Raw genomic sequence first — 23,013 nt, 5'->3', positions numbered from 1 at the left:
AAGCTCTTGGTCTCCAGATTGTAGGCACAGAATTGCGCTGCCTTAATATGGCCGTTGAACCGAACGTCGACACAAAAGGCCCCAAAATCCTACGCCCCGAAATGCATTCGCAGAACACAAACAAGTTGTCTCCGCCCACCACGAAGCCACCACTGGGTCCACCCAAGTTTGGTATGCCTACTTCATTATGGGCCAAGTTCGAACACTTGTTTTCACCAGAGCTAGGACTTGCCAAAGGTGTCCAGCATCGGGTCAAGCTCAAACAGTCGGTAGCTCCTGTCACGCAGAAGCTCAGACGCCTACCACTTTCAGTGCGAGAAGCAGTCAGCGACGAACTGAGGAACCTACTTTCTGCTGATGTCATTGAATGCGTAAATGCGTCAGAGTGGGTTTCCCCTATTGTTGCAGCTCGCAAGAAAGATGGCAGCATTCGCATCTGCGTGGACCTCCGCGAAGCTAACAAAGCTGTGGTGGTCGACAGCTTTCCCCTGCCACACACAGAAGAGTTGCTGCATGCCCTGAACGGTGCCCGTTACTTTTCTAAGTTGGATTTGGCCTCCGCATACTACCAGGTTCTGCTTCATCCAGACAGTAGAGATATTACAGCGTTCATAACGCACGATGGCCTTTTTCGATTTAAGAGAGTATGTTTCGGCCTAGCCTCAGCACCAGCAGCATTCCAGCAACTCATGACGTCAATTCTACAGGGATGCAAAGGCGTTCTCTGCTACCTGGACGACGTCATCATCTTCGGCAAGTCGGAGAAAGAGCACATGCGGAACTTAGAGGAAGTCCTGCAACGAATTTCACACGCTGGGCTCAAGCTAAATGACAAATGTGTTTTCAACACATCCGAACTCTCGTTTCTTGGTCACCGCGTTAGCGCCGAAGGAGTAGCACCCCTTCAGACCAAAGTTGACGCCATTGTTCACGCTGCCACCCCTACAGATGCTGGCAAGCTCCGGTCGTTCCTGGGACTAGTAGAATACTATGCTAGATTTGTTCCACGCCTAGCAGAGGAAGTGGAGCCCATGCGCAGACTTCTTCGTAAGGACACTCCTTTTATCTGGGACACTGCTGCTGAGAACAGTCTTACAAGAGTAAAGAACCTCCTAGCCTCCCACAGGGTACTACAAATGTTCGATCCAGCACTTCCCGTCATTGTGGCCACCGATGCATCCGCATATGGTTTAGGTGCGGTACTGCAACAAGTTGATGGTCGGCACATTCGAACTGTGGCATTCGCGTCACGAACATTGACGGAAGCAGAACGGAAGTACTCGACTGGTGAACGTGAGGCTCTAGCTTGCTTGTGGGCTCTAGAGAAATGGCATGTGTACCTATGGGGTCGTCCAGTTACTCTGCAAACGGATCACCAAGCTCTAGTAGCCCTGCTTTCTTCTCAAGGCACAGGACAGCGACCACTCCGCATAGCAAGATGGACTGCACGGTTACTGCGGTACAACTTCACGATGCAGTACAGGCGTGGTGAGCACAACAAGGTAGCTGATGCCTTGTCCCGGCTACCTCTTCCAGACACTGAAGGTGGCCCCGAGTCAGAAGAAGAAATAGTGTCTCTGGTAATGTGTGTACATCACGATGAACTGAAGCATGCAACCGCGGAGGATAGCACTCTCCAAGACGTTGCCCGTTACGTACAGACATCGTGGCCGCCACGCAAAAACCTGGCACTTAACCTGACTCCCTACTATGAAGTCCGAAAGGAGTTGACAGTGGTTGATGGCATACTCTTGCGTACTGAGCGCATCGTAGTCCCCGCCAAGCTCACAGCCACTTTTGTCCAGCTGGCTCACGAATCACACCCTGGTATCGTGAAAACCAAACAACGCCTACGAGAGAAGTATTGGTGGCCAGGGTTAGACAAACACGTTGAAACAACTATCCGCAGTTGTGCCATTTGTCAGAGCGCGGACAAAAGTGCCAAGAACTCGCCCACACCACTGCAGCCAATCCCTCTTCCTGACAAACCTTGGGACAAGATAGCTATTGACATTGTTGGTCCCTTCGAGCGTGCACCTACAGACTGCAGATTCGTCATTTCAGTAGTTGACTATTTCTCAAAATGGCCAGAAGTGGATTTTTGTGCTGATGTTACCTCCCGCACGGTGACGAAGTTTCTACTCTCACTCTTCGCACGTGAGGGTTACCCGACAGAGATAGTGTCTGACCACGGCAGACAGTTCACATCGAGGGAATTTGAATCCTTCCTTGAAGACCGTGGAATCAGGCACATCTTTTCTGCCGTATACCACCCACAGGCAAATGGTCTAGTGGAAAGATTTAATCGGGTACTGAAGTCGTACATTCAACTGGCCCTGCTGGAGCAGCGCCCAGTGAAGGCAACTGTGACTGAATACTTGGGAGTATACAGAGCCACCCCTCACAGCACCACCGGTCTCTCACCGGCCGTTCTTCTACATGGCCGACACATGAGAACATCGCTGGATGTAATTGGTCAGCCTACGGCCGACTTCAGCACAAATCCATCGCGGGAGATGAGCGTGCTCAGGAAAAGAGTCGCAGAGCATCAACGGAAGAGCAAGGCCTACGCTGATCAACGGCGAGCTGCTAGGGTCCCCAAGTTCCAAGTGGGCACCTACGTACGAGTGAAAAAACCAATTCCCGGACCAAAGGGCACTCCAAGTTATGGACCACCATTGAAAATCCTCAAAAGAATCGGCCGCTGGTCTTTCTGTCTGGAAGACGGTCGAACCTGGAACGCTTCGCAGCTGTCAGCGGTACCAAAAGAGGCATCGCCAGAGCAAGGAACTAACATAGACATCTCTGGCGCGCACGACATGCCCCCGTTGACAGACTGTCACAGGAGAGATGTACCATCGAAGACTTGGATCACTACGCCTGCTGGTCCGCATCAAACGCAGGAAGCGAGTTCCGCTGATCAACTTGCGTCTCCCTCACGCCCTGTACCACTACCCGTGCCGCCGAGCCCACCACAGCCGCAAGGTTCGCAACCGCATACCCTGGCTTCAGGCTCTCGCACGGTGGAGTGCAGTGTACCGGTAGAAGGCAATGGACTCGATGCCGAGCCACCGCCTGACCGGCCAAGGAGAAATCGCAGACCTCCAGTGCGCTTCCAAGATTACGTGCAGTGATTTGACAGCAGTGAGTGTTCACACAGATAGTGACTGTTTTGTGATTTCTGTGTACAGACAGTGACTGCAATTGTGATTGCTTTGTGCGGACTGGACTTTCTAATGATTCATACGTTTCTTCCCGGGAGGGAAAGATGTAGTGTCGTGCAATAGCACCAGGTGCCGCCACTCATCTGCGATTATCTGTAGACGCCAAGATGTGGCGCCACACTCGATATAGTATGTATATATAGGACAGACATCCTTCAATAAAGGGCTTCCGTTCGTCTGGGCTACGATGTGTGGTGTGGTGCATCCGTTCGGCCGCACCGTCCGGCCGACATAACACCTCCCCCCACCTACATGTGAAGACCACAGGTCTTCGGACATTAACCTTTCAACTAGGATTGTGTTAGTATAAAAATTTTCTAATACGAATTGAATACAAGTACATAGCTGCGAATATTAAATTGAAGATCGAATAATAATATGCAAATGTATTTACTAGCAAGCTTGGTAATTTTAGCATGTTGGAATATCACAATTACATTGTCAATGGTAAAAATTTTTTAGTAAGCTGTTATGCTAATACATTGTGTATTTGGATCATGTTAACTTGTAAAATTGAGCAATTTCCACTGGCTGTCTGTTCTCGCCAGCGTGTGCCTTATTATACAACATCAAAAGCCCATAAACTCAGAGATATTTGGCCCTGTGCCAGCCATCACTCATCACATTTGCTGTCAAGAAATAAGCTGCGGATTGGGGCTTGCACTGCAAAAGTAACAAATGGGCAAGGCAGAAGCTGTGCTCACACCCAACCAAAACAAAGTGGCACTGTTTGTTTTGACTATCCTTTAGAAAAGAAATGCAAGAGCATTGATTTTTTTTTTCCTATGTTTTATGCCACAAGCAAGCAGGATTTCTGCAGCACAGCTTGTGCAGCAAGCCCCTTATGTTGTTTTCCTTCATTGTGAAATACCTGACCAACTCACTGTTGTTGAAGTACTGCATTTGGAAGAATATAACACAACCACCAATATAATGCAAGCTATACTACACTGCGGGAAGAAGAGAGAGAGAGCACATTTGATTGCATGAAAAAAAAACTTTTTTCATCATAACTACAAGTAAACATGTTTAATTCATCTGCACTCATTCAGAATAGCACCACCAGCATACCGCAAAGCCCGCAGGCATCGTAGCAATGCCCATTGCGGAACACCCATTGCCTGTGAGATCTGTGCTACAAGTCCAGGGTTCCGCTTAGGCACGGAGGTGCGACATGGTATGTGGCGGAGAGCCGGCACATTTGCAAAGTGAGGCCACAAGGACGGGCATTGCTGCTGAGGATCGGCCCTATTGTACCTATACTCTCAGAAAGAGCATTATTATTGAAGTTGGATTCTTTGCACAGTCACCCTCATCCTCTTTCATTGATCTTTAAATTCGCCCTCGCTGACCGCAATTCCGTGCCTCTCGCTGCTGACCGACTGGCTTTCCCGCACAGCTCCGAGGTTGAGTGGCTAAGCGCACTTTACAGAAAACATTTTGCCAGCAGCACGAAATCATCACAAGATTAAGCACAAAATCAGACATATACATAGATTAAATAGAAACAAACGCTAAGAAGCGTGTTTTCTCCCACAAGGCTAGCAATATATTCAATATGTCTTGAATGTTCGTATGCAACCTAATATTTGAAAATTTCTTATACCTAGTTTTTGAATCGAATGCAAATATTAAAAATATAATATTCAATAATATTTTAATGTTTGAATATTCACACACCCCTACTTTCAACATTTGTAAATTTAAACGCATGCAAGCATTTCGGTCATATGCTTGGATTCTCGGATACGCACAGCTGCTTTATCTACATGTTTTGCACATGGGCAGCCTTAGAAAAAAATTTTTGGTTATAGTAGTGCGGTACCGTTTATAGCGCAGATATTCGCGACTTCAGCAACTTAAGTTATAAGCGGTCCATGCTGTTCTTAAGCAATAGCTGAAAATCTCTGTATTTAATGATTAACTGTTGCATTTCAGTCATTCTTTTAACTGTGTGTGTATTATGATGAATTTTATGCTAGCCACTCATATTGTGCTATTTTTGTAACTTAACAACTTGATTAAAGCCTTTATTGCATCTTTCATTGTACTAATACAGGAGGGCCCACCTGTACATTGTGAGCTTGGGGCCGCCTTGTGCATTTAATTATTCCTTAATGCGTTGGCACAGTTCACTCATAATAAATATTGAGACAGACTGAGCGATTCTCTCGTAGTCGGGCAATGTCTGCCCACATGTTCGAAAACCACTGCCTAAGAGCCCACCTACCCCGAATGGCAGTTGACTCCGAAGGTAGGGGGGCACCCTGCGAACAAACGTAGGGCTCACCCCTCCTCCATTTGGTGGCAAGTGCGGCAGAGTTGGTGGAGAAGGTGCTCGTGATGGATAGGCACCGGTGGAAGACGCTGCTGTGGTCGCTTGTACTCTCAGAACCTGCAGGCAACATGAGTTCACAACAGCAGCTGCCTTACTCTGTTTTGTTGCCTGGTTAATGATAAACTAGTCGACTTGTAAAATCCAACATGGATTTTTTTTTTCAGCCGAACTTTATTAAACAGCTTTCAGAGGTTACAAGAAGCACTTAATGATTCAAACAATAAGTATGGGTTGAATGTTCCAAAACGGCGCAGCGGGTTATGACGGACGGCCGTACTGGAGGGCTCTGGATCAGTTTTGAACCTTTGTGGCCCTTTAACATGCACCCAAATCGAAGTAGACAAGCATTTTCACATCGGAATGCGAGCGCTGTAACCAAGTATCAAACCTGTGGCCTTGTGCTCAACAACAGAACACCATAGCCACTAAGCCCCCACAGCAGGTATCAGCACATGTTAAACACCTCTTTTAACTAGAGCATTTTATTCCAGCAACTCCTATATGTCTCATTTCTAAGTGCACTCTACAAGAGAATTTTAAAGAACAAGAAATAATAGATGATGTTGGATAAAATTCTTTTTTGTTCAGTACACAGAATTTTAATGAAGTCTCAATTAAGTAAAGCTGCAAACAGGGTCCACATTTACTGAAGCCTGATACAGCATGGTGAATATCATTTATGATATTTTTTCTCAATTCTGCACATGATAAGCATGTAGATGGAAAGAAACAAGCCATTTATGGAGACTTGAAACTAAGTGTAGTATTTACACTTGGGTAACACTGACCGTGAGATTGGATTGGATCTGGGCAACATGGCTCAAGTTTGAATCCCACTCTGTCAGTGAGCAAAACAATTTACAGTCTCCACAGCAAATATCTTTATAACAAAATGGCCTGCACAATGAAGGATTTCCTATGTCCCGGCTGAATTCCTATATTCCATGTGAACTGTGAACGCCTCGATAGAGAAGACCTATGACAAAGGAATATAGGCGTCCCTGAGGGCTAATTTGTTGCTTTACACGAATGCATCTGGCGGCACTGCCACTTCCCTTCGTAGCAGCCACAAAGTGGCGGTGCACATAGGAAGCACCACTATCACTATGCAGGAGACTCTAGACATCACAGTAGCTCGGGTACACCCTCCACCCCCCAGCTCCCCACGCTCTACTTTCAACCAACTTTACGATCTGCTTAGAAAGGACGACTGACATCATCGAGGCCATCAAAGGTGAGCGAGAGGTGAAGGTCAACGAAGGCAGCAGTGATGAAAGAGCTAGCAGACTAACCAAAAATTCTGACTGTCGAAGCATGCTCAAAATAATACTTGCATTTTACCCCTACCGGAACGCAGTTGCAATGAGACCACTCTTTCAAGTGGTTAGAATGGGTGCAGATATTTCCCCATCCATTACATATTGAGGAAACAGAGAAACACCCCCACAGAATGCATTGTTGTATGCAGCAGCCAGCGGATTGGAATCAACATGTGGCATGTCAATGCCAACAAGCTAGCAGTGAGAAGAAAAAAATATTTCAGAGCTACATGGCCAAACATGCAGCACCCAGTTCAATTGCTTACCTGGGTGTCAGTGCGTGGTGGTACAGCTGCCACTGGCTGGAAACGGGGTGCGCCCCCACCTGGACGCCCCCAAGGATTCCAATCCTGCATTTCAGCTAAACGAAAGTGCAGATAGCACTTGTGGTTCATTGTTATTATCAATGTTATCATTATTACTGTATTTGGAAAAATTGATGTTAGACGGACCCTATAGAGGAATATTAAGCTCAGTTATATTAGTAACTCAAGCATCTGCAACAGCACAATGGGCACTATTAACGTGATGAGAGGCTTGGCAAGCCAGAAAAGACGCAAGAATAAAAGACGGGCATAGTAAACTGCTTATCAGTAATGAATAGAGATGGGATGTGTAGACACCTTAAAAATTATGTTCCAGGCACCTATAAAAGGCATTACAGCTGTCATTTAGGGCACATATAGGCAACAAATATGTGCTGTCTTTTGGGCATGTAGACTCAATTAATTAGAACTTCCTCTGTGCATCTGAGGATAAATTATGATTTTCCAAGGAACGCAGCCCAAGAAACCCATTTCTTTGTGGGTGTATGTATGCAATTCTCTTTCTTTTCGAATTAAAACGAAATGGGGCAAGCTGCATAGATCACAAGATTTATCGTAACTTTAGTGTGACTGTACCCCTGAGGAAAGTTGTGAAAGCAGTGACATACAATCACCATCTGAAGATTTTAGGGTTTTGTGCTGCACCTTTTTCACCAAGTATTGGTTTGTGTGCCGGAAAGGAACGATCGATAATCCATCACCCTCTAGAATTCCAGATTGTTCACCGGTCAGAGCCTAGTGCAATTTGAGCCCTTCTCAATATGATGCTCTCGTCTGCTGCAAAGCTGTTAATAATAGCCTTTACACTGGCAAAGTGTTTGCGGTAATAATCATCTGCCTTAAGAAATTACCCAGTGGGTAATAACATAAACAAAATAAGGTAGGACAAACACTAAAAAAAAAGACATTATTAGGCTCAGAAAATCTAATACAGGCACCATCATCGAAATAGGCATATATAGGCACAACAAAAGTGTCATTAAAATGTTTATGGTATAAGTAGTTTACACTTATATGTTAAATAGACATGATAAGGATGCAAGGAAAACGTAGGACATTTTGTCTAAAGTTCCGGTCGCTAGTGACAAAGCACAACATCGCATTGTAAAAAAACCATGAACTCCACCTAGCAAGCTTTGATAATTTTTCCTGTGCCAAAATGGCCTACACAGTATAAAAGGCTTTGAAATCCATGATGTCATAATGATATATGTCATAATGGTTTTAGTGGGAAAGTCAAGAAAGGGGAGCGAGTCCTTCAGTTTCTACACTAGTAACCAAGTCTTTACTATCGAATGAATGAGTTTTGAAAGAATAATTTACCAGTCTAAATTGATTTAGCATCATTCTTCTGTGTCCCTTTAAAAAAATTACTTTCAACTTTGAGTCGAGAAAAAAAAAAACATTTTTCACCAACCTTTCTCTTTCTCCCACTGCCGCTGCTTCTGAGCCAGCTTGGAGAAAGGACGACTGGACCCTGTTCCGAGCTCTGGATGTGAATTTGACAGCCGCTGAGGAAAACCAGCGAGGGATGATTCATTGGAGTGCTGAGTGCTGCGGAGAGCTGTGCTGTTGCGTTTCACCCAGTTTGGCAAGCTGCACATTCATCAAAGATGACAATGGCAAAGTCACCGAAAGTACCAAACAAAACCTGAAATGACCATTCCATGAAAGTCATTCATGGAAGAATGTGACCTTATAAGAAAGGTTGCTTTTGATTACACTACAATGGGGGGGCACAGTCCAGCATGAAAGCGTTATTTGATGCAGAAACAATAGAAACATTCTGTGTGTTCTTGAAGTTCTTACACAATCAGCGCCAAGCAACATCACAGGTGTCCTTTAATCACACAATGTTTCAAAATCAAATCAAACTGTGGGATTTAACATCCCATGTGGAAGTGGGCTATAAGAGATGCTGTAGTGGGCGGGCTCAGGATTAATTTTGACCAATTAGCATTCTTCAATCTGTACCTAGCTGTCCAGTAATTCTATCAAAGAAGAATGTCACCTTATATGAAAGGTTGCTTTTCATCAGGTTACAATAAGAAGTGCCTGGCATGATAACAGTAGTATACGATGCAGAATCGACAAAAAATGTTTCACACCTTTTGAAATTATCACGTACTGAGTAGCATGCAACATCATAGCTGAGGTGTTCTTCAGTCACACGTCCATTTACACTTCACGCTGGCTGCATCTTCCTTTCGCATTTTCGCTTTATTTGGACACAAAAGCCGCTCGAAATGTCATTTTATTTAACAGCAAACATTTAAGAGAGCACAGTGGGCAAAGTGATAAATGTCATGTTGCATCAGCCAACTAGTAAAGTGTAGAGTTCATGTGCAAGCAACAAAGACTTTCATAAAAGCTTTTATGCCCTGCCAGTACCTGAAAAAACATGTGTGTTCGTTGCCTTAGACATAGGAGAAAAATGATACACCTGAAGCATGAAAATGTTCACGCTACTGCCACATGGTTTTGTTATGACTTGATCACACCTCTCTGAATGTGCAAAAAAGCAGAGGCGCTTGCTTATTTACTAGGCACCATATCTAACTAAACAAATCTTGTTGCATTAAAACAAAATTGAAATGAGTACAGTTGGTCAGAAACAAGTAAAACTATGCATTCAGCAGAATATTTTCTTTGGCAGCGTGTTCATTTGGGCTGATTGGTACATCTTGTAATGCAGCAGAATTTTTGAACAGCGTGACATAGGATGAAGGAAAGAGCCACAGGATAGAGCACTGTCTCTTGCTTCTTTCCTTCGTCCTGTGTCACACTGGTAAAAACATCTGCTTTGTGACAAGGTTTTTTTATCCAACTTAAAATATTTTAAATTTGAAGGACCTCATTCTAACATTTTTCAGAGGTTTCACATAATTACAATATCCGCAACATGTAAACAGCATTTGATGCTTTCATGCTGCATTAAATCAATAATTTATTCTGACACACTCTATAGGAGCTATGTGTTATCTTATTTATGAGATGCGCACAACACTCATATAACACAAAGATTTAGAAGTAAGACTGAACAAGAACAAGGCACACAGTAATGCATATAAGCAATGAAAGGATGAACTGGGACCTCACCAGTCATCTCCTGAGATGGGCAGTTTGTTAAGGGCGCTGGTAATGGTTGGCACTGAGGCAGTTGCTATTGTATCAGATGGCTCTGAAACATGCACAAGCACAATTATAGTGATCAGGTTCTAAACAATAGACTTTTATAAATGTGAATGTTAATAAGTGGTCATCGCGACTACTGGATTCAATGAAAGATGAGCGAAGTGAGGCGGCATCTCAGGGAAACTGAATGCAGAAACTATTTTTTTCTAGCCTTTCTTTCTTTCTTTTTTTGGTTCTATGCTTCAAAACTATTTCGCGGTTGCGCCAACAGCAAAGCTAGTTAAGTTTTTCAACTGCACTATTTAGCCGTATTTCTATAATCTCCGCTGGTTCGCGGTTCGTTTTTATTCGTAAAAGCTAAACTATAATTGCCTCTATAAAATAATTAAATGAAAACAGTTAAAAAAGAAATAAACTTGTAAATGCGTAAGCACACAATTCGACACCGAAGAGAAGTGGTAGGTCGTGTAATTCGAAATTTACAGCGCTAAAATAAATGAAAAGGCAACCAGCCGCGCAGAAAAGTCAGCAGCGATGTTATAAAAGTTTCCAAGTATATTTACCTTGAGCTTCCAATGCTCTGAGCAGTTTTTGTAACTGTGCTTTGGTGAGTGTGATTACATCCTCCGAGCCTGCGGGTGCTTTGGAAACCCAGTGCGTTGGCTCCGATGACGGGAACTGATTCCGAGACTCATTTCCTGGAATCATGCTCTCCTTGAACGAAAGCTCGTTAACTCAGCAGAAGGTACTCCAGACTCGAAATCTCGCAAAGCAACTGCACGAGAACATAGTAAAGGCATTCGGTAAGCGAAAGTGACAAAACAACGATTCGCGATAGCAGCGGTAAAGCACAACGAGGAGCAAGCTGTCAAAAAAGTTTGAACAGGGTCAACACCATGACAACGGTTCCACTGGCCGACTAAACAATCCCCGCGATGTCCTTTCGCAAACGCACGATGCGTGGCGAAGGCAAAGAGATAAAAATATACGCACAATCAAGGACGAGCCAGGAGAGCTGAACATAAAAGGCATTCCTTCGCCAGCTATTTCGCGTGTATCGCCTAACATCATGCTGAATATGAAGCCGACGACGCTGAAAGGCTGAAACAACACAAACAACAAATTCATTAAACATATGTAGTGCTCGCGCCTTTGGAAATTGAAATGACACCAGAAGCTCCGCTGACAGGCGCTAGTTTCGTTTACTGGTCATAGCCGTATTCAACAGTGTGTATCCAAAAAGTCACATAATAAATCTAATTAAAATACACTACTAACAACAATGTAATGAATAAATTACTAGTGATATTAATTTGACAAGCACATACTTTGCTATGCAACCAGAACCGAAACTGAACATGTACGAAAACTGTAATAAATGTTATTTGTGAGAGTGCTTTGAGTGTATTAAGCTTATTGATGCGCATTTGCTAATGTTCGTTTAGAAAACATCAGCTAACTTTAGTTTTACTGGCCATCAAATATGATAGAGCTCACGTTTTGCCAAGTTACCGAGAGGTGGCAATACATGACCACCAATAAACGGTTTGCTGGGTTGTGACGTCAGTATACTATGTTTTCATCTGTTTTCATTAGCGACAAGAAAAAAGAGCAAAAAAAATCCAGATCTTCTCAAAATGGCGGCACCTAATAGTGTGTCGGCTACTGAAGGACAGTCATGGAATTCTTGGGCCGAAACTATCGGCTTCAGGAGTCCAGAAAGTGAGTAGAACTGATCGTTCTTGCTCTCGCTTTCTTTGGTGATGCGTGTGACAAGCGATGGCGGACCGCCTTTGGCTGCGGACAGCAGCAGAGAGGCTCCCTGACACAAGCTAAGACTAAACGAATAATAACAAGCACCGCTGACACAGTTACATACGTACTTCTTATTTTAGCGTGTCGCATGTTTTCTTTTAAGAACAGTTCCTAACGTCGCCCCTTGAGACGAGCATTAACGGGATACTCTGCTTTTCAGCAGACGAAGAAGCCGATACAGAGGCAGAGACAGCAAAAAAAGAGAGTGATGCCATGAAATTAAGAAAAGAGGGTAAGAAAACCTCGTCCACGTATTCTTGTTCCTTTCCAATTTTTTCTCCGTCTTTACTCTGACATGTGTGGTCAATGAGCATGACTGTCGACGCGTTTGGTGCACTTTCGAACTCTGTACGACGCGCGAACCGAACAGTGCTGGCCGGGCTAAGCGCTCATGTTTTGGTGCGCCGTTCGTGTGAGGCTCGTGGTTCGCGATGAAAACAAGCCCTCCCCCGTAACTCGCTTTCCTTTCGGATCATACTGACTGCCGGCTCACGATTCGAACTGATTGCACGTTTCGAAAAAGCCGTTGTCTGCGCCGCGTTCTGCACAATTCGGCCTGGCCCTCCGACAAACTGTGACCTTCAAGGAGCGCGCAAGCTGCTCTGCTCCGAACGGCTGCTGCTGCGTGCTGAGCTTCGTGTCTCGCTTCGCCTCCGTTCAGGAAGCGCAAAATTGGGGAGGGTGGCGGATAACGGAGACGTTTCGCCTCCGTTGCTCCCGATGCACTCGCGGATTCCTTGTTTTTGTCGTGACTCTTTCCCCAGTTGCGTTACAAAAGTGATCGCCGATGTGTCCGTGCCGCGCGCGTGGTGTGGTTACGTTCGGAGCTTCCGTCGCACCCCTCGATAGCACGTCGCGCAACCGTAGTCATGCAGCGCTTGCCTCTTTTCCCCCGTTTCGATGCTTCTGCATGCGTTCCGAAACCAGTGTGCGTTTCGTATGTTTGGGTGCACTTGCTTCAACAGTGGCGCATTGTTCTTTCAGTTCTTTTATTTTTATTTTTTTTTTACCTCCGCTGTTACCCGAGCGATGACGTGACGAACGAAAATGGGCGTTTGCGGTGCATTCTGTTTCAGATATGGAACTTTTCGGATTTTGTCCAGCTTGGGATGATTTCTATTTAGTTGTGTGTGAAATATGTAACCAAGTCACAAAACCACAGGCTCTGCGAAATCACTTGGGTATGTTGTTCTTTCTTTCTTGTTCAATGAAATAACCATAATCTACTGAATGTAAGCACACGTGATCATTTTCAGCTGTGAACGTTAGAAAAATAAATGTTGCTTTTTCTTGTGTGCAAATATTTTGCTATGATATGAATTCTGATTTGCTGTAAGCAGTCTACTTTTTGCATGGCCTAAAACCGTTTAGATGTGCACGTGTGTCCTTTTGTTGTTAATAATAATGTGCCATTGCGATTTGAAAGCATAATGCATCCTCAAAAAAATGGCACCCAGTATTGTTGCCACTACTTGTCTTTACTAGCAGGACCTGATGGTTGCTGTTGGACATTTTTGTGCATTTGCCTCTCTTATGTCAAAGATCATGGCATTTCGCTAGTATGTATATGGTGAAACAATATTTCACTGTTGCTTTTAAAAAATTTTCAGCCCTTAATTTGTTGGTTTAGAACATGACACTGTAAAATTGTGTCCACATTGCTAATACGAGACATTCTTGAACGGAAGTATTTTTCATTCGGTTATTAGTGTAATGTTACCTGTTATGCAGCAGCTGCCGCGATGTTGCGCAATGCTTGCATACCAGCTGTGGGGGATGCACGCGACGCGACGTGTGGTAACTTTCCAGTGCTAAAAAATTAGCATTTCTTTAATACTGCAACTTGTACAGATATAAAAGGCATTTGAATAATTATGATATTTTCTTACCCTCACCTACATTAAATTTTTTAATCGTGTTGCTCTGCAATTGTGTATACACAAAGAGATAGTTTGAAAGGAAATTTCGCAGGCAGCTGTCTTTTTGTGAGCAAATCAGTAAGGTGCTTATTCAAGGAAATGCTGGGAATTCTCTGCTGTTCAGAAATTTTTACATTTATTCAGTAAAAATAGCTTGTGGTTTTAACAGCATGCAGAGTGCCAGTGAATGATCTTAGTCTCAACTAAAAGCACTCCAGAAGGACCTTAAAACTCTCGCCACTACGTTTACTTAGCTTGTCGTCAAATTAAGAACCTGCCAGCATAATGTGTTTTTATATAAAATGCTCTCGGATATGATGACGAACATTTTGTACAATATTCTGCTGTCACGCTGATTATTTTGTATTCTGACCCAATCCTAATTGAAATTTCAGCTAAATGAAAATGAAAGGTTAGAGAGATTCAGAATTAATACGTGCCTAGATACTCCTGTGTCGGCACCCCCGAAGCCGATAGTTTCAGCCAAAAAATTCAATGACTGTCCTTCAGTAGCCGACACACTATGTTCATCTTACTCTAAAATTTAACCCAGGTCCACTTGTTTTCCAACTAGTGTGAGATGTAATTAACTGTCAGTGGCCCTGCCAGCGCCATGGTAACAGTAGTCCTGAATGCTTTCCCTCTGTACTTAGGTTCAAGGCAACATTGAGGGGAATACAGAGCAGAATGCCACTGTATTCTTTCTGTTGCATTCTTTTTTTTTTTTTTTTTTTTACTTAGAGGAAAGTTAGGGGGAGGAGGGAGGGCTGTCTCCTAAACCCCACTCCTATTGTAGAACTTTTTTTATCCCTGCCTTTCTTTTTTTTTAATGGGCTAAGCAGGTTAGTTGTGGTTGAAACCCAACATGTTTCTTTTACCTTAGTTACCCTTCAGTCTGCTTAAGAACACAACTACCAACATAGTGAAATTTGCCATGAAATCGATCTATTGCACACATCTTCGTAGTTTGATTTCCTTGTTGCATAAATCCTTTTCCTTCTTGTGCCAAGCATTTAGAACTGTGTGTGACCCCGCTTTGTGCCCTTGTGGCCCTTCAGAGCAGCGCCATGGGAGCATTGGGAACTTTGGTCGGGGTGACCACACTGCTGACCCGTCCGTGCTTCACCCGGCGGGTGGAGGGAAGTCATCGGGGCACAGCTCCTCGTCTTCATCGTCGTCATCATCATCTTCGACGTCATCGTCTTCCGCACCGCGACACTCTAGTGGGCCTGCCGGGCGCCCGTCGTCTACGGCAAAGGCCCCATCTGGGTCCTCACTGTCAGGTATGCGTTCTCGGTTGCATGGATTTTTTCCTATTTCTGGGCCACTTAAACTGTGCGAAGACTGTGCAGAAAGTCATATCGGGAAGCTTCTGCACTTTTACGAGTGCACACCTGTCAACTCTCCCGTATTTTCCTTAAGATTTACAAATTTAGGCTTGTTTTCTGATTTTACAAATGCTGCATCAAGCTTTATGAAAAATAAATTTTGTTTGTGAAAACGTTCCACTCAAATATCTCTGAACCTTTTGTTGGAAGCCTTCTGATAAAAGGGCGCAAGAGGGCTCCTTGCTTCGAGCAAGTTTATACAGGCAGTTTTTGAAAGCAGGTGAAATCGTTAGCAACAGCAGAGGGGCTGAAAAGTCACTGTGACCTAAACGCAACGGAACCAACCGAGTCAAGAAACTCAGTTGGTTCCAGACAAGTGCGAGTCGTCGTGTCCCAGCCAGTAAAAACCTAATAATGTATCTTCCTCATTTCAGTAGGAAAAACATTTTCAGAAGACCAGGTATACACTAGTATATTGCTCACCCTTTCTTTGGATGAATATTAAAGAAAGAAAAAGGGGTGCAAATCACCACTGCATTCAGTATTTTGGTCTGTGCAGTCGTCGTCCAGTTTCTGACAAAGCACACATTTATGCAGGGAGGCACAACAGTGCGGTGGAACGTCTAAAACGCAACAACCACACGCTGGCCCCCGTTGTCCGGGTGGAGCGAATGCCACTTCCACGACAGCCCGATGCCATGGCCGCCCGCAACAGCTCGCCAGGCCGTGAAAAGGAATTGCCTTCACCTCAGCAGCCGCCACCTTTAACCCCTGGAGGACTGGGACTGCTGTCTGGGCCGGGGCCAGGGCAGGCCAATCACGTGACACCCGACGCAAGCACCAGCAGCACGTCAGCGATGGCGGCTGCGACAACTCCAGCTGCGGCACCTACTCCCATCAGGAAGGCACCTTCCAGCAGTGGTTCCACAGCGAGTACCGGTTCATCTCTTGGAAAGAAAATGCAGCGGGAGAGAAAACTGCTGCCTTGTAAAGGTGCGGGTCCTATCTTTGAAGGGCGTTGCAAGGGAATTGACTCCTACATGAAATATTGAATTAACCCCCTCCGTGCCAGTTAATTTTGTCCATGAAGAAACATTAGTTGCACCACATTTTCTTGCATCTTCAGGGTCATGAAAAGCGTACAAGTGCAAAGCGGATGGAGAATTTTCCAATTCTTCATTGAGTTGTTAAATTTACAAAATGTGGACTTTATGCGAGAACACTCTTCAGGAATGTCAAACACAAAAGCATCCACTATTTCATGTCTCACATATTTAGAAAGCACCTGTCCAGCCAGTTTAAACATACTATGCCTGACATCAAACATTGCAAATAACAATGAAAGAAGTGAGTCTACTACACGACGGAATACTGACAAGAGAGCCAATTCGATTTATTGAAACAATTTACACATATTATTCAAGCTAAAAAGTACAGTTGGTTTCAAGATGTAGATAACGTTTTTAAACTATCATTGTTTTCATCAATGCTCTTGCTTTTATTGGACTATCTTGGCACACACAATTGTATTGGGCACACAGTGCCTAAAGGTGTTAAAAGTGCACTAAAGATCAACACTCAATTAGTTCAGACTGCTGAAGTATTCTTTCTAAACTTTATTTGATTTATTTGATGGGCAAATGTAGCTATTCACTAAGAAGGCTGAAGTTCTTGTCCTTGAATTTGGCACGGAATCCTCTGTGCCCGCACACCAGTGTGATGTCACAAATTACCGAGTACTGGAAACTTGCTAGGTTAATCTTTCGTTCTTTTAGAATGCAGTGTAGTTCTTTAGGACATAAACATTTCACTACATCTGAGTAGACATGAAAGGTGTGACATCACAGCGGGCGAGTGTTAGAACTTAAGAGCCACGTGTGCTTGAGTCTTGCATCTTTTATGGCGTGCCAAGCCTCCCCTCACAGCAAGATTAGCCAGTTTACTATTGTAGAAATATTGTTTGCCAACACATATTAGTATCCGTCCTTAGGCTGGTAGATTATATTATTGCAACTGCAATTAGGTCAGCATTACCATGAGCGGAGGTGTTGTAATCCATAAAGGACTCAAGAAAGAGAGGTGGCAACACCACCATGAAATTATCCACCAGCTTTCTGCGACATCATTGATTTTGACCCATGACATGCATTGTCGTGTTTGCGGCTTCCACAAGCTTACGTTTGCGCTCCTCGAATTCTACCTGGGTCAGCAGCTTCTCTGGGCGGGTTGGGAATTTTGACGGAAAGTTTTCGCATGCTCACTTGGCAAGAATTATTGCATCACGAAGCGCTAACGTGTGTCGAGCTGATGGGGCCTGAGCGAGCCAAGACGCGCGTTGTTGTTTTCATATTTCGTAGTGTTTTAAGGCGGCAACAGGAAACCAAAACGAAATCAAGCTGGTGAGTGACACCAGAATATGATGCTGTCAGAGCGAAACATGATGCTCACCTTGCATTGCCTGCAGCAGAGAATGGCAGCGCATTTTGGTTATCACCTATTAACAGTGTGCAGTATGCTTTTAATGACAGTGCGCTGCATGTGCTGCGAAACAAATAGGTGAAGACGCTTATTGCAGTACGGTTGCTGGCAGTAACTGTGAATGCGACGTGTAGCAATCCTCGAGGTGATTTGCTGGTACTGGAAGAGGAAGTGCCCGCTGGCATTTTCACGTGAAATGGGTGGGCAAGTACTGCGGAGAAGCTGCAGTTACGGGCGCCTTCTGCTCTCTATAACGCTTTTCTCACGCCTTTTCTTTTTCACATGAGATCTAGCGGCTGTAAAGCATATCATACAATCACAGTTTGGCAATGTACTGAACATTGATCCCGAAAGATAACATTTTCATGAAACATAAAACGGTAAAAAAGAAGCATAACTGTATTTGAAAAGCGCACATGTGCTTGCGTTGTAGTGCATGTTAAAGAACCCCAGGTGGTCAAAATTAATCCGGAGCCTTCCACTACGGCATGCCTCATAATTGGAACTGGTTTTGGTACATAAAACCCCAGAAAGAAGTATAACTGTATTTGTAATTTTTTGTGTTCTCGATTGTATATGTTGCACCAGGAAATCACATGAAACGAGATCATATCAACGAGGTTCTACTGTACTTATTTCTTAGGTCCTTTCACAACAGCATTGACGGCACCTTTTCTGAAAAAAAAAAAAGAAAAACGTCAGCAGAGTAAAATGTGCAACTGTGTCAATCTACCAAAACACTGAAATTTGTGACGCTGCTCAAGACCAGTTTAGGCATCAAGCCTATTTATAAACTGTGCACTTCAATAGCAGTGCGGTATGCAGGATTCCCTTGGCATGTGGCAGAGCTTATATTGGGCGAACTGGACAGTATGTTCATGTGCAGTTCGTTCATGTTCAGTGTGTGAGCATAGCTCGTCAGTCAAAAATTAGATTTTTGCAAGTCTAGCCTTGCAGTGCAGACTTTGTATCTGTTCACCTTTTTTCACGTGCGCAGTGATTAGTATAGCGCTGTAACACAGTAGCTGGACATTTTGAAAAGTATAACCCTTTTGTATTTGTAAAGAAAAGGAAAAATGTCGTTAGCCAAACATTGATAGGTTTGGCACAAAGAAGAAATTGTTTCCAGGGGTAATGTTTTCTCAGCATTGTTTATATTGAGCATCCACATGCAAGTCATGGCAAATGTATGAGGGGCATTCATAAAGTTTGTACTTTTTCTATGAAAGAACGATCATTAAGCGATTAAACTTTGTTGGGAGTTTAATCGTTCTATGGATATCCTCCCCCCAAGGCCACATACTTTTGCCACCAATGGACGAGTTGCCGCAGACCATCACTGTAGGACTCCTCATTTTGAGCATTCAGGAAGAGCTGCACTTGAGTCAGCACTTCCTTGTCGTCCTGGAAAATATTCCCGTGGAGAGGGCTCTTCTTGCGAGGGAAGAGGAAGTCACTGGGCACTAGGTTGGGTGAATATGAAGGATGGGGCAAATTTTCATAGCCTAAGGAGGCCTCATGTGTCACCATAACCTGGGCTGAGTGAGCCAGTACATTGTCATGGAGCAGAAGGGTGCCTTTCTTGAGCTTTCCTCTGTGCTCTGCCTTGATATCGTCTCACTTGATGAAAAGTTCAGAATAGTACATTCCTATGATGGTTTGTCCTTTTTGGGCATTTGTAAGATCGCCACAACAGTCCCAGAACACGCTCAGCATGGCCTTTCCTGATAACGGCACAGCCTCAGCCTTTTTTTGGCACTGGCGAATTTTGATGCTTCCACTGTTTGCTGTGTGATTTTGTTTTTGGGGCATAATGGTGTACCCAACAAACATCCATAGTGCTGAGGCAGTCAAAAAAAGCCATCAGTGTTGCTCTCGCAAAGCTTCAACATTCCTGCTGCTGCTTCCTTCCATAAGTCTTTTTGCATTGGAATCAGCAACCTAGAAACCTAGCGTGTGGCAACTTTTGTCGTCATGTGCAGGTTCTTTTGAAGAATTTTGTGCACTGAGCCCACACTGCTGCGCTATTTGTTCAACAATGATCCACCAGTCAGAGAACACCATTGCCTCGACTTGCGTTGCAATTTATGGTTCATCATTGTGCAACGGTCGGCCACTCCACTCTTCATCGTCCAGGCTTGTTTGTCCGTACTGAAGTCGTCTGCTCATTTCACAACCGTCTCATGAGCTGGGGCATTGTTATCATGCACCGCCACCAGCTCAGCATGAATCTCCTTGCAACTGTGCCCTTTCAAATGGAAAAAGCGGATCACTGCTCATGATCCTTCCCAATGGTCGCTCCAATTTTTGTTTGGATATCCTTGCGGTGTTCTGTGGTATATTAGAATGCAACTTTTATATTTCGCTAAAACTAGAGCTAAACTCATTTTGATTCCAGTTGTGTACACCTGTTTCGAATTTATGCTACCAATAGCATGAACTTTATGAAAATCTCTCCTATTTCTGCATTTTATTTTCATTTGTTTTCACACCTACAAACCTTCAGCTTATGTGGTAGGGAGCGGTGTTGTTTGGCAGAGAGTTGTTTTATGCCAGAGGTGATATTTAGTGAAGTGTTTGTCTTTATTAATTGTAGAAGCTTTTATTTTGTGTTTTGACACTTGGAAAAACCTTATTGAAAGCTTTCTACAGCATTTGCTTGTGCGTAGTTACAGTGGTGAACACAACTGACTATTGTATTTAATGTCTGCACAGTAGATTGCTTCAAAGCGAACACTTCTAAACTGAACCCTCTGATAAGCGGCATAGTTTGGGAACCTTCATCTAGTTTTGCTCTTATCCGATCTACATCTGTTGATCCAAATTTTGGTAAGGTACACAGATTTTCAAGGTTCCCTCATATACTAGTAGCCTACTGTATGTTGTTTTGTTTTCCTTTTTTTTTAGTATGAAAACAATCACTTAGTGCCCTGCCTCCAATGTTTGTTTTTCTATCCTCAGATCGTGAGTATGACCCAAACAAGCACTGTGGTGTCCTTATTGGAGACAGTGGGAAGCCGTGCACACGCTCCCTCACTTGCAAAGTGAGTGCTCATGTATACCATGGTTTAAGCTGCTGTGTGTGTGCGTCATCGCAAATGTCATCACACTTGTTTTATTTGGCATCGAGACACATACTTAATAATGTACCTTCATGCAGCTGTCAAACCACATAAGCCTTGCTGCTTTCTTCTCTTTCATGACTAGGCCATTGCGTAATTATATTTTTCTTTTTCTTGCAGACTCACTCCTTGACGCTGCGCCGAGCTGTTGCAGGACGCCGCAAGAATTTTGACGAGCTTCTGACAGAGCACCGAGCCACAAAAGAAGCAGCACTCAATGCCAGCAAATCAGCACATCCACCATCGTCATCAACTACTAGTTCTGCAACAGACGGAGTTGCCGCATCACCCGCACCATCACCGCTGTCATCTCATCATGCCGGCGGCCCATCATCCACTAACGTGGCAGCATCTTCTGCCGGAAAGCACGGATGCCCTGGTGAAGGTGAGTTGTGTTGCATTTCCGAAGTATACCTGCCTTAGCAGTGCGAACTTCTGTTTCATCCTAACGCGTCTTTCTGATGCGAGGATTTCCCAATTTAATTGCATCGAGGAACCTTACTGCCTCTTGAGAAAGAGTTCAGAAACTCTTGTTCTTGTCCTCCTGCCTACAGGATGCTACGCTTATTTTTTGGTTCCCGTGAAGATTGTATCAACGAGATTCCACTGTAGCTGCTGGTCACGATACACTCACAGAGTACATTACTGAAGAATATAATGCAGAACAATTATCACTCACATCTCCAAAGCTATAGAGCAGTTATAGGAAAACTGTTTAGTATAATGCTGGCTGGATGGAACAGTACTTACCATTTGAGCGCGGTTCAGATATTGTGCTGTCTTGGCCTTATGGACGAAACAGTGGGACAGAGAATTTTGACCAAGGTTTTTAACGACAGTTCCCACCATATTGTGTGCAAATTCTGAGAAAGATATGTGAACATTACACTTTTAAGGTACACCTTGGAGCTTGGCCTTTTTGCCAAGTGTCAGCATTCTTCTGGGAAATCCATGTAAGCATTGACGAAATTGTGGTACAATAACTTTCCCAAGCCTTAGTGAACTCGCATTCATGGTGGGCGTATTTTCATTCCTGCAGCTCTGCCAGGCAACAGGACGTCCGGGGGATCAGGGCATTTGCTTGTACGAGCCCCAAGTGGTGGTTCCAAGCAGACTGTGTTATCCAGGGGGTCCAGTACAGCTGCTGCCTCCTCAGCTGGAGCCACTGCCAAACAGGACCAGCACACAAAAAGGTTTGTGCGTTTTAGACTGTGTAACCGACCCTCAACTCTGCTGAGCAACTGAAATTGTATTGCTACACAAATCTGGCCTTTTTAAAATTATATGCACTGCTTTCTCCGCATTCAAGTTGCCCACTGCGCATGTGTGAAGCGGCACTTCTGCAGAGAAATGCTTGCGCATGCAACCATGGCATGTGTCGCCACAAGGCTGTCACCGTATGTAGGTGATATCGTATGACCGTTTTGTGACGTCAGGTTATTGGCACCACAGACGTGACACTCGAGGTTTGAGGTAGAACAGTGGACTGTTGCTGTGCATAGAATTTTGTTGTCAGACCCAAGCTTGCCCATAGTAAATTCATCTTTAGATTCATCTGTATTTAGTGTTTGCTGCAGCATGCTGATGGGCAAATTAATCACCAAATTTTGATTCCACCATTGTGGCTCACCAGCTAGGTGTTCTTGACAAGTTCTGCTGCTGAGCTGGAGGTGGATTCACTTCACAAGACATGTTGGCTTCATTACTGTGAAGAGGTGAAGTGCAAAAACGTCATCTACAAGGATACGTGCTCACATAAAGAAACCCCGCTGGTCAAAAATTATTCTACTATAGCATCCATCATAGCCCGTTTTGAAGCTTTGGAAAATAAAACCCTAACAATCAATCAGACTTTAATCTTGCATTCCTGCCAACTTGGAAAGCGACCACACAGAGAAAAGGGTTAGCTCCCTCCAATTTTTTTCCCGTCTAGGTGCCATTTACTTTCATGTTGGCTCCGCAATTTGAAGAGTGGTCACACTCTCTTCACTCACTTTTGTATCTCTTTC

At 44.1% G+C, this 23,013-nt stretch overlaps 3 protein-coding genes across 4 annotated transcripts; 2 read left to right on the top strand and 1 right to left on the bottom strand.

The window, feature by feature from the left end:
* The first annotated feature begins 101 nt into the window (after window positions 1–101).
* On the top strand, window positions 102–3,134 carry LOC119440089 (uncharacterized protein K02A2.6-like). Its single transcript, XM_037705031.2, has one exon. The coding sequence runs from the start codon at window positions 102–104 to the stop codon at window positions 3,132–3,134; it is 3,033 nt and encodes a 1,010-aa protein (XP_037560959.1).
* Window positions 3,135–3,856: 722 nt separating this feature from the next.
* LOC119440088 (uncharacterized) lies at window positions 3,857–11,483 on the bottom strand. The gene is made up of 7 exons (XM_049662744.1): window positions 11,336–11,483; window positions 10,906–11,117; window positions 10,307–10,388; window positions 8,625–8,803; window positions 7,148–7,242; window positions 5,384–5,619; window positions 3,857–3,887 (listed from the first exon to the last, which is right to left on the bottom strand). The coding sequence occupies exons 2-7, from the start codon at window positions 11,048–11,050 to the stop codon at window positions 3,857–3,859; spliced, it is 768 nt and encodes a 255-aa protein (XP_049518701.1). The 5' UTR covers window positions 11,051–11,117; window positions 11,336–11,483.
* Window positions 11,484–11,924: 441 nt separating this feature from the next.
* LOC119440087 (ataxin-7-like protein 1) lies at window positions 11,925–22,718 on the top strand. Of its 2 annotated transcripts, XM_049661363.1 has the most exons (9): window positions 11,925–12,064; window positions 12,318–12,389; window positions 13,234–13,338; window positions 15,135–15,359; window positions 16,002–16,397; window positions 20,844–20,926; window positions 21,125–21,389; window positions 21,901–21,957; window positions 22,044–22,718. In XM_049661363.1, exons 1-9 carry the CDS (start codon window positions 11,980–11,982, stop codon window positions 22,247–22,249), a joined length of 1,494 nt encoding a protein of 497 aa, XP_049517320.1. In that variant the 5' UTR covers window positions 11,925–11,979; the 3' UTR covers window positions 22,250–22,718. The 2 variants fall into 2 exon arrangements, with proteins under 2 accessions (XP_049517320.1, XP_037560956.1); XM_037705028.2 differs by lacking the exon at window positions 21,901–21,957 and having other exon boundaries at window positions 11,926–12,064; window positions 22,044–22,717.
* Window positions 22,719–23,013: the final 295 nt, after the last annotated feature.

This window comes from Dermacentor silvarum, chromosome 2, assembly GCF_013339745.2.
Source record: "Dermacentor silvarum isolate Dsil-2018 chromosome 2, BIME_Dsil_1.4, whole genome shotgun sequence".
NCBI classification, from domain to species: domain Eukaryota; kingdom Metazoa; phylum Arthropoda; class Arachnida; order Ixodida; family Ixodidae; genus Dermacentor; species Dermacentor silvarum.
This window is presented reverse-complemented; position numbering and strand designations above follow the sequence as displayed.